The sequence below is a fragment of the Rasamsonia byssochlamydoides genome (assembly GCF_041956645.1).
Source record: "Rasamsonia byssochlamydoides strain NRRL 3658 unplaced genomic scaffold VTN77scaffold_4, whole genome shotgun sequence".
Taxonomy (NCBI): domain Eukaryota; kingdom Fungi; phylum Ascomycota; class Eurotiomycetes; order Eurotiales; family Trichocomaceae; genus Rasamsonia; species Rasamsonia byssochlamydoides.
In genome coordinates this window covers 673250-684271 of record NW_027192387.1, presented here as the reverse complement: position 1 = coordinate 684271, position 11022 = coordinate 673250, and the positions used below count along the sequence as shown (strand labels likewise).

Genomic DNA, 11022 nt, shown 5'->3' with positions numbered 1-11022 from the left:
GGGGGCAACTACCTTCTTATCTATATCCTCCTTCGGCCTTACAACCACTTCCTTCTCGCTCGTCCGGCCCACTAACTGTCCATCCCTCCAGATACCATTCGCCAACACCATCCCGGTGAAGTTGGTGCGGTAGATCTCACAATCGACAACATCACAATCTACCAGAGATGAGCGATCCACGACGCTATTGGTCATGCGGACGCCTCGCACCGTAGAGCGTTTTATGCGCGGGCTATCCGTCACAGAGGACCGCTGGACGGTACTCCACTTGATATCTTTGGTGTTTCTGATCGAACTATCCTCGACGGCGGAGCGCTTCAGACGCCGGACTTGATCGAGGTGCGAGCCCTGTGCCTTCGACCATTTGGCGTGCCCAACAGCGATGAGCACGCAGTGCGACAGCTTGGAGCGCTTGAGGCTGGAATCCACGACGACGCTGTCCGTGAGCTTGCTGCGCTTGATATAGCTGCCCTTGCCCTTGCTGGAGTGCGACTGCAGTGTCACCCTGTTCAGGTTAGAGCGCTGGATGCTCGTGGACGAAGTGAGATTCTGAAACGAACAGGACTGAACGGTCGAGCGCTCGATGATCGGGTACGACTCCCACTTGTCAGGAATCACAGTGAGATCGCTAATGGTCGACCACTTGGCGAGGGGGATGCTAGACATGATGTGTTGCGGTGCAATTATCAACCCGTCAATCTTAAGAATCAATCCGGCTGATGGTGCAGAAGAAAGCGAATTTGCAGCAGTATAGATACCACCTGCTGCTACGGCTGTTTATATGTTCCTCAAGTCTCTGGCTGGCAGCTAGGTCAGTGGACTGCCCTGTATATATGCTCGTGTGAGTTGTCCCTATTCGGAATGGCCTGTATCCGAATTATGTTGCTGCCTGCCAACGCCAGGTGTCTCAACAAGTAGAACACGACACACCGTCCAGAAATTAACCAACTGGAAGTCGGCTGATTAGGCAGTAGTTTTTCAAGGATAAAATCGCCGAATTATTATTGATGATCGAGACAGGAAAGTTTGATGATCTGTCATGCTGTACAGCGAAAGAGAAGCTCCCGCGGGTAAAATTAGGGGAACCGCAACGTCCAATCGAATGAGTCGGAGAGTCTATACGCATTCACGCCACATACATATAGGGAACCCGATTTGTGGATATTATTGCACACTGCACTCTGTACGTCGTAGTAGCTGCTTCATCCACAGATTTCGAAAGAAAGTAATGCTCGACGTCAGGCTAGTACAGGGGAAGAAACCCCATTGTGTGACAACTGACACCAATCCTTCCCGCTTTCATCTACCTGACCACGACCTGTCCTCGTTCACATTGGATCGAGAGTGAGGCTGCACGGGAGAACCACGTGGCGTGGCCCATGTCCTGGCCGTGAGAATCTACTATTCCCGTTCCTCTATGAACCAACCGTGCGCGTATGGTCAGACCAGACGACAAACTCGGAACGATGGAAGATGATGTAAGGGATGCTCCACAGTCAAGGCAAGAAAGAAAAATAGGTCTGTGGCTCTTCCCGTGCGGTTTGTTCGTACAGCGATACGATAGCTCATCTCTGCAGTCGCGACACTACCCATACCGTTGATTGAGTGAGGTCGGATACAATGTAGGAATCCCGTATTTTAATAATACGCGCGCGAAAGAGATGCCTGTATACTTCCCAGTACATATAATGATATCTAGCCAATAGCTGTAAATATATCTGCTACAAAAACCAGATCAAAAAGCATATTCAAGAATCGAATGTGAGAGAGATTCATAATCCACTTGCAGTGGATATAATACGCCAGTACCTAATAATGTTCGTCAGCTGATCCAGTTCCCTCGGATATTGTATCCTTGGGGGTCATGGGCGATACATAACGTTTCGGATGAGAGAGTACATACATAATCAAATCCATTTGCCGGCGAATATGTACTCCGGGATATGTTCGTCAGTACCTGTACTGTACCTCGGATAACGAACGACGACGAACCTCATCCGATAACATATGGAGTACCTTGACCAACTGGACGACCTTGACCACTTCCCCCGCAGTAATCCTACTAATCACCAGTGATCCCCAATTTTGGGACCTGTGGAAACTTGTTTTGGGGACCCTCTGGAAACGTACCCAGTTTTTGGAATCATCGGATCGAGAACTCCATCCGGTCCGGTCTCTACCGAGAAGCTGTAACTGCGTCATGGCTTTTGCGGAGTTCTGAATTGGTGAAGATGTGGGGTTGAGGGGATGGATCAACTATATAAACCTGTCCTTGTCCGGATGATCTGGATGAAAGTAGAGTGTTGAAGTGTGAGGATTCCTGCTTTCTTTCTGGCTAGCTAACTGTCTGAAGACGCAGGTTAGCACCTGACTGTATATACATCCTATCTATCTATCTACAGATCTAACATACTCTATAATCAACATGCCCAACACCAAGACTGTTCACGTCCCCCACCTCGGCGGCATCGACGCCGCATACCAGATGCCCTACCCCTACGACCCGAACAAGCCCACGCTCGTCCTGGTCAACTCGTTCACCACCTCCTCCGAGCTGTACCGCCAGCAGTATGCCAACAAGAAGCTGACTGACACCATGAACCTGCTGGCTATCGAGCTGCTGGGCCACGGCCAGACCCGCACCAAGCGCGAGAACTGGACCTACTGGGACACGGCCGAGATGAACCTGCAGGTGCTAGACGCCCTTGGGATTGACAAGGCCTTCGTCCTGGGGACGAGTCAGGGAGGCTGGATCACGGTGCGGATGGCGCTGTTACGGCCGGAGAAGGTAGCCCCAGACAGTTCCTGAAAAAAAGTACCTTGTACGGTACATGCTGATGATATGTAAATATAGATCGCAGGAATCATCCCCCTAGGCACCTCTCTCGACTTCGAGTCCGACCGCACCCGCCAGCTCAACTGCTGGGATGCCCCGAACCTCCTCACGCCCAGCATCAACAAGTGGACCTCCAACGTCCCGACGCCGGACTTCGAGCCTGACCTCGACTACTGCGATTTCCTCATCGATATCGGCTTCGGCAAGGACGACTGCCCGGCTGAGGTTCGTGAGTTCTGGCGCAAGACCATCCGCGAGAACTACCAGGGTGATGACGGCAGACGGCGTATCCGTATGGCAGCTATCAACTTGCGGGATAGGGACGGTCTCCATGGGAGGTTGTTCGATGTTCGGTGTCCGGTGATGTGGTTGCATGTGCGTCCCCCTATACATATGCCCTATACACATGCCATCTGCGATGATATATGTCAATTGATACCGATACTGACTGTTCTTGACAGGGCACCAAAGACGTCGTCTACTCCGTCGCCAACGCCCAGGAGGAGATCAAGCTGTTCGTCAACTCGCCCGACGCGCAGCTCATCACCATCGAGGGCGGTGCTCACTTCTTGAGCGCGTCGCACCCCAAGGAGGTCGATGAGGCGTTGATTAAGTTTGTGACGAAGTACAGCGGAAAATAAACTGATTGACACGGAGTGATCAAAGTATATATGACTGAAGGATATATGATTGAAGGATATACGTTGTACATAGTTCTGGCTGTGTTATGAATTAGGTATGAATGAAATCAATAAACAAGAAAAGAAAAAAAAAGAAAGAAAGAAAGAAAGGAAAAAGGCAAGCAAGGGAGACTACTAGTAAGGTACATACATACATCATTGCTGTAAGAAGTTGTTCACATTAGCGCCGACCATTGGATAATTAATAACATCATGCGACGGAGTATATTAGCTCACCATCCTTCCTTGTAATATACCATTGTCCGATATATATTCGGTGGTATGATATTAAATCATTGTTGTTATTATCGTTCTGCTTCAATGCATGGCGCTAACCAGGTAGCATGTACGACCAACTTTGTTATTAATTACTGCATCTAGGCAAAGGAGACAGATACATAAAGTACTCCCTATGTGACATACAGTACGTATGTACTACAACCCGATTGTATCCATCGTATCGTGTATTCCTAGGTAGGTAGAAAGATATATATACTTACTGACTAGTAACAAGATAGGCAATACCTTTATCTAGATAGACGATTTTTAACTCTGCGAATCAGTTGTTTTCAATTATTTTCACAAAGGGGAGATATGCGTGACTCTCTCTCTGTATAGGTATAGTCAGCTGAGGCCAAGAGTCTTTCCTATGTGAACAACTATTATAGCGCTCTGAGGCCCTAGGGTAATAATACCCTTCTCATTAGAAAAGAAATCACCCTTAAGTGTAGTGGTACTGACACTCTTACCCTCTTATTACTTCTTCGTCTCTCTCTCTCTCTCTTTTTTCTTTCTTTTTTTTGTCAAGGGATATCACTTATAGAGTTGGCATAATAAAAGGGATAAATAAAATAGGGATTAATCTATTCTAGCTTATTCCTTGTTCCCATAACTATCCTTGCAAGTAGTTACAACTAGGTATTATTGAGGGCCTCGAGCTTTATATGAAATGAGAAGGTACTATTCCGTATATACGTCTGATAATAACTATCTTACCTTGTAAGAGTAACAAAGACCAGGTAGGATTAGTAAAATACTCTTTTTTTTAAGGGAAAAAAATAGCTTATGATTATGAATAATAGCTTGTCATTAATTCATACAAGACTGCTAGAACAGCAAAACAAACACTCAAGGATATATATTTATTATTAATGACTTGTTGCTTTACCTTATAGTAATAATAGATATCAGGGAGTGTAATATTATGGTCAAATTGGAGGGGGAGGGGGGTTACTTTGATTTTGTTAGAAAAATGGCAACTGGATTAAGGGGAGAAAAGTCAATTCAATTGTATGTACGTGTACATGTACATGAAGGAGCTCATCTTGGCTTTATATATATAATGTGGATTACTAGATCTCAGCACCGCGTTGAGGTGCGAGATCATCGCTGGGCTGGGATGATTTTTAATCAATGGAAGAAGTTCAGACTGATACGTTCCAACATGCGTGTATGTAGATCAAGATCTTGAAGGTCCAGGTGTTATAGTATGTATATATACCCAGTCATCTATTTTCATGATTCGATCACTATCCACATGTTCATGTGAGTACATATGTATGTACGTTGTATATATACTCTTAGGGTATCAGGCTCATCCAACATGCTCAGCCTGAATCTCCGTCGCAGCTTTTCCATTCTCGACAGGATTTGCAGCTCCAGACTCCACAGCTGCATCTTTATGACCGGCAGCCCGCTCCGCCTTACTTCGTCGAACCGCATCCCACGCCTTCGGGACAACCCACCACTGCAGACGCTGGTAGAACCGCGCCGACACAGGCTCCTCATCATCCCCACTGCTTCTGATGAAGAGGTGATCGACAGACTCCAGCGTCAGCCCCATCGTCTCCGGGTAGAACAGCCAGACGATGACAGCGTTGACGAGGTTGAACACCGCGAAGATGATGTACGTCCGGTAGCCGATGTTCTGCAGCGCCGGCGGCGTGATCTCCACGACAAGGAAGTTGCCTAGGAAATCGGCTGCGGCGGCCAGGGCGGCGCCTTTCGCGCGGATCTTCAGGGGGAGGATTTCTGGAGGGTATACCCATACGCAGGCCATCCATCCTGTAGCAGCAGTCAGAATTGACGATACCGGTATATAGCTAGGAAAGTTTTTAATGATACTGTACATACCCCATGTGAAACACGCCTCAAAGGCAAAGACGAAAAACACTGCCGCGATGCTGGATGCCCGATTGTCGATCGCCACGCAGATCGCCTCGCAGACGAGAACGGTGCACATCCCGAGGGCCATCGTGATGAACAGTCGACGTCGGCCGATTGCGTCGATCATGTACCACTAGAATATATGTCAGCATGCATGCGATTTTTACTTTACAGGGAAGTAGCGAAAAACGTACTGTCAGGAAGGAAGCGATAATATACCACACTTGCAGAAACCCGCCGACGAAGAGCGCGCGTTCCTGCGACATACCCAGGCTCTCCTGGAAGAGCGTCGGGGCGTAGTAAGTGACGATGTTGATACCTGGACTTGTCAGCTGCGCTGTGTACTTTTTGAACACATAGATGATTCTCACCCGTCATCTGCTGCATAAACTGAATGCCCAACGCCAGATAGAACCGCTTGTTGGCCGCCGTCCCCCCGTCGCGGAACAGATCCATCCAGGTCCCCTCCTCCTGCTCCTCGATCCGAATAGCCGCGAGGATATCCTCCTTCTCCTGCTGGACAACAGGATCGTCGATCGGTCGGTTCCGCAGTCGCGAGAGCACCAAGGTTCCCCGCTCAGGAGACGAGCCGTGCCACATCAGCCATCGAGGCGTGTCGGGCAGGAAGATGGTGACCGCGATGATGTAGACGGCAAAGACCATCTGGAAAAGCAGAGGGAACCGCCATTGAACGGGGCCCGGGTGGAAGTAGAAGCCGTAGTTCATCCAGTACGCTAGCATCAGACCGAACAGCATCATCGTCACCTGGCAGCAGACGTGCCAGCCGCGCTGCGACGGCAGACACACCTCACTTTGGTAGACGGGGGCAACTAGGGGTTGTTAGTTTCTTATGGAATCAGTCTGCGTGGAATATTACCTGAAGTGAGGTATCCAATCCCTAGAAAAAAAGCAAGTCAATACACGATCAGTGTAAGGTATCCTGACTTCATCTCACCAATTCCAGTAAAGATACGCCCAACCATCATCTGCACCCTCTCATAACACGAGCCCATAAGCACTGCGCCGATAATGACCAAAACCGAGCCCAAGATCAACGTCCTCTTCCGTCCCAGTCGCTCAGCCGACACCGCAGAAAAGATAGCCCCAAACACCGCCCCGACGTCGTACAGGGCTGTGATGGTGCTGACCATGATCGTGCTCGGATTGCCCATCTGGTGCAGCCAGTACTCCGAGATGACGACGCCGGACATGACGCCCTGGTCGTAGCCGAACAGCAGGAACGCGGAGGAGCATACTGTCGTGATGGCGCCGACCAGGACGGCGCCGCGAAGCCAGCTGACGCCGACTTGGCCGGTCATGATGGCTGATATTTCAGAAGACAGAGCAGATCAGATCCGTCTGACTGTCCTGACTCCAACTGCCACCCTTACTCTGGCTGTCTATGTCGATATCCCAGAGGAGAGGTGGATAGATCAGATCAGATCACATAGAAGAAATAAACCTGCATCGACAGCAGGGGCCTGTCCTTGATAACTAGTAAAATCTCCATCTGCACAAGCATCGGGAAAGCATCTACCGGAGGAAACGCCGATCATGTCGAACGTTGACTGTCGACTGCTGACTACCGGCAGATGTCTCTGCATGGAGCCCGATGATTTTGATTTGCTGTGTCAGAGTCCAGGCCAGTCAGGACTCAGTCAACGTGTTTCAGGGTTAGGCTGCGGTCAGAATCTGTGGGGATAGGGTAGTTAGCCTGCATCGACTCACCGAGTTGCAGGCAGATTTACTGAAGTGGCCACGGGCCAGTGGCCACACAGTGTGTGCGATGATTCTCCCCGAGCGTTATTATTCATCATCATGTGGGTGACGGTCGACGAACCAGCAGGTCGGTTTCGTGGGTGCGGAGTAATAGCTGAGGAGAGAGAGGGGAGGCCGGGGTAAGCTGTGGGGATCTCCATGTCGATCTCCATCCTGACAACTCGGAGTTGCCCCGATACCAGCCAACTTCGGCGTTGCCAAATCGGGCAGGAGGAAAGACACTGCCTAAGCACTCGGTACTCTTTAATTATAACTGGCGTGCGGAGTACTCTGTACAACCAGCAGACTCTTGTCGGGAACAATATCACAGGCGAATGTTCCACCGGAGTGGCTCGGTCCGAGGATCGAATCGTCTAGAGCGGCGCTCTGTGCTGAGGCTTTTTTTTTTCTCGGGATCTGGTTTTCCAGCTCAGATCTCTAGTAGTGCTCCTACTGGGCTGTGTAATGTATGGAATTTCATTGCCTTGCTGTGTGTGTGGAATTGCTGAAAAACACCGTCTTTCGCTCTTTCGATAGCCACTGCCAGACCACCCATCTTTTTTCTTTCAATACACCGATGTCGACCTAAGCTTTCTCTCGGTCGAATGCCGATTCTTCAGCTAATTTTCCTGGTCCAATGATGTTCCAAAATGGTATTTATTGTATTGCGTTTGATATGTACTCAATGGAACCCAAATGCACATCAAATCCAGAAAACGCCGTCATCGCCATATGCAACAGATGCCAGATCGGTGTGAAAGTATCATACGTGAAATGTCTAGTCAGATGGATCTCTCATCCAAACATGAGGATGGTCGTCAAGAAAATTGGAGGACTCTCGTGATTTCCTAGCATGGCTGTCAGGGCGGATCCCGCCAGATGAGTACAGTTTAAAGTGAACAACTCATAAAATGAAAGTAGAGTACTCACCAATTATATACGCAAGGGTTGGCTGTTCATCCGCGAGAGAGTCCTTTGCACGCTGCGGGTCAGAAACTTCCCGGACATGGCGAAGGGTATACATAGACCATGAACAATCTGATCTGATCAGCCAAAGCAACTAAAAAAAAAAAGACAAAAAAAAGGGAGACTGGAAGGAAGACGGGCAACTTACGATGCTGGTCGTCACTAAAAACCATACGACCACGACCATCGTTTCCTGCAACTTTTTAGCAGCAGGGTTTTCCTCAGCAAACGATCTCAGGAATTCGACCCCCAGACAGCAGTAAAAAATGGCGCTGACGCCAATGGGGCCAAAGAACCCCATAAACAGCGCATCCCGACTTCCTGTGATCTGCGGAATCAACCGACGCATGAGGTAGATCGCCGGCAGACGCCGGAGCAGCAGCACCAGGATGCCCAGGAGAAACAGTCGCCAGACGGGGACGACGCTACCGTCTATAAACGAGCTCCAGGGGCAGACAATGCCCAGCCAGATAAACATGGCCATGTTCAGGACCAGATCGATTGTCGGTTGCAGCGTGTCTTCCATTGTTCGAATGCGGAACCAGTCACTGTGCATCGTTAATTATGAACTATTTCTCAATGGGAAAACGCCTTGAAAGAAGCAGACGACGAAACAGATGGACGTACTCGAATGTGAAGGCATTTCCCGCGATGAAACATGCCAGTATATCGTCGCTGTCTATCAGGCCACACGTCCCCATGACAAGTAGCTAGACGATTGTCAGTACCACAACAGCAAGAAGGGCTCCCTACACGTACAGCCAGAGAAATAGCAAACACCGTGAAGCTCTCTTTGTCAACGTAATGCCTGATCTATCTCAGCATTTTCCCAGATAGATTGAAAGCATCTAGCAACACGACAAACCTGGCTTCGGCCTGACGCAACAGTTCCTTCGCGATGAACCCGACGAGCGCACCGTAGAGGATGCTCAAGAAGATGACATACATCCACGTCTCGCCCAGCCAGCGCTCGAGCGCGCGCAGGACGCCGTCAGACACCTGCTGGTTCGAGCCTGCATATCGCATGAGAAACAACGGGAGGAACAAGAACGGATATCCCAGCCCGTCATTTGCGCCGGACTCGGCCATGATAATCCTCTGCAGCGCCACGGGCACATTCTTGTCAGCAAATCCGCCTTTCACGATTGAGCTCGACAGGACGGGATCCGTGGGTGAGACGCAAGCTCCAATGGCGAGAGCATGCAGAAACGGCAGATCTGGGACGAGCAGCCAGATGAGGAGGCTGCTGCACAGCCACATGGCTGTCAACCCTGGCAGCAGCAGCACGGCGAGCGCTTTCCATTCATGCAGCAGATACCGCTTGGGAAGCTGGATGCCGGCAATTATCAACTGGACTCCGAGAACTAGCCGGCTGAAGTAGTACGTGATCGAGGCGATATTCTCCGGATCACCCTGGGCCACACCGAGGGGGCTGAAGATGTTTAACGCGGGGCCGAGGAGGACGCCCGCCAGGAAGGAGACCACTGAGATTCAGAAAGATGAAGTCATCAGTTGAGTCCTCCGCGTCTGTCTACACGATACTGTGCTTTGGCAAGCTTACATGCATCAGAAAGATAGAATCTTTCTTTTATAACGTACGAGATCAGCCCGTATGCGGTGATGAACAGTCCCAGGATTGAACAGACGATGTTGAAGTCTGTCAACTCCAAGGACGGCATGGTGGGCTACGCCCCGTGCAGGTCTCCTTTTATCTGAAATAAAAAAGAGGTAAAGAAAAAGAGAAATAAGAATGAAGTAAATGCAAACTGCAAGGAAAAGAGCGAGTACTCTTACAGGTCGAAGGCGATAGGATGGTCCTGTCAAGTCATCCTTGGCGACAAGTCTACCGTGCTAGGCAATAAATCGCACTTAAAGGATTCGCATGTCAGGCGGGGCATCCCGCGTGGACCACGAGCTGATAGCTGAAGGCTGAAGTTAAATATCTTGTGTGGGTGTGATACTGTGATGACGAGAAGGCGCGGAATCACGACAAATGATAGCCATCCGATTGGCCATGTGTGGTGTCTGATAAGTACGGCGATAGCACCGGCGATCGACCATCAAGCAGTATTAAGCTGGTTTTGGTGAATGGGAGTGGTGAGAAGCCAATAAAATTAATGGGACGACCGTTGGACGTTGGCTGCATGCGGCGAGGATGACCGGATCATGGGGATCGCTGCGGCTCATTGCCCTCCATAGTTAGTGTTCAGGCTTTATGATACTACCAATAGCAGACTTACAAGCAATAAATGCTTTGTACCCCTCTTACTCCGTATAAGCAGACAAAGATTCAATCTGCCTGGTGGACCTTGAAACAAAGCGGAAGGACAAAGCTTTGACGATCGCGATTTCCAGCTGGCAGGTCTTAGTCATCAGGTATGGCGGGTTGTCGAGACCAGCTTTCCCACTGCACCTCGTCGCCTTGCGCAGTGCTTTCAGATCAAGTTCAAGGGATCCTCTCTGATGGATGCTGAAGTCGCATATCTCCGCGGGAGCTCCGAAGCGAGTAGTTGATGTGAAGGAAGACGCGTTAGGTAGGTTCGTCGCGCATGCCGGACTCTCCATCTCGTGACCTGGGCGATGCGTGAAACAAGAAGCCGATAATCAATTTGCAAC

General features: G+C 49.8%; 4 protein-coding genes across 4 annotated transcripts in view; 1 reads left to right on the top strand and 3 right to left on the bottom strand.

Annotated features, from left to right (window-relative positions):
• Positions 1-666, bottom strand: part of VTN77DRAFT_5582 (uncharacterized protein) — a gene marked incomplete at both ends in the record, with an annotated part of 1207 nt that extends 541 nt beyond the window's left edge. Inside the window, one exon of the mRNA XM_069421766.1 lies at positions 13-666. Coding sequence (XP_069281736.1) covers positions 13-666 — 654 coding nt within the window. The remainder of the gene's footprint in view (positions 1-12) is intronic.
• Positions 667-2425: 1759 nt separating this feature from the next.
• VTN77DRAFT_5581 (uncharacterized protein) lies at positions 2426-3477 on the top strand (the record flags this gene model as incomplete). Its single annotated transcript, XM_069421765.1, has 3 exons — positions 2426-2788; positions 2855-3211; positions 3298-3477. 3 exons carry the CDS (start codon positions 2426-2428, stop codon positions 3475-3477), a joined length of 900 nt encoding a protein of 299 aa, XP_069281735.1.
• A 1633-nt stretch (positions 3478-5110) lies between these two features.
• Positions 5111-7001, bottom strand: VTN77DRAFT_5580 (uncharacterized protein; the record flags this gene model as incomplete). Its single annotated transcript, XM_069421764.1, has 6 exons — positions 5111-5580; positions 5650-5815; positions 5877-6001; positions 6054-6512; positions 6560-6580; positions 6638-7001. The coding sequence occupies 6 exons, from the start codon at positions 6999-7001 to the stop codon at positions 5111-5113; spliced, it is 1605 nt and encodes a 534-aa protein (XP_069281734.1).
• Positions 7002-8373: 1372 nt separating this feature from the next.
• On the bottom strand, positions 8374-10085 carry VTN77DRAFT_5579 (uncharacterized protein; the record flags this gene model as incomplete). Its single annotated transcript, XM_069421762.1, has 6 exons — positions 8374-8478; positions 8555-8954; positions 9034-9116; positions 9166-9214; positions 9272-9890; positions 9968-10085. The coding sequence occupies 6 exons, from the start codon at positions 10083-10085 to the stop codon at positions 8374-8376; spliced, it is 1374 nt and encodes a 457-aa protein (XP_069281733.1).
• Between the last annotated feature and the right edge of the window lie 937 nt (positions 10086-11022).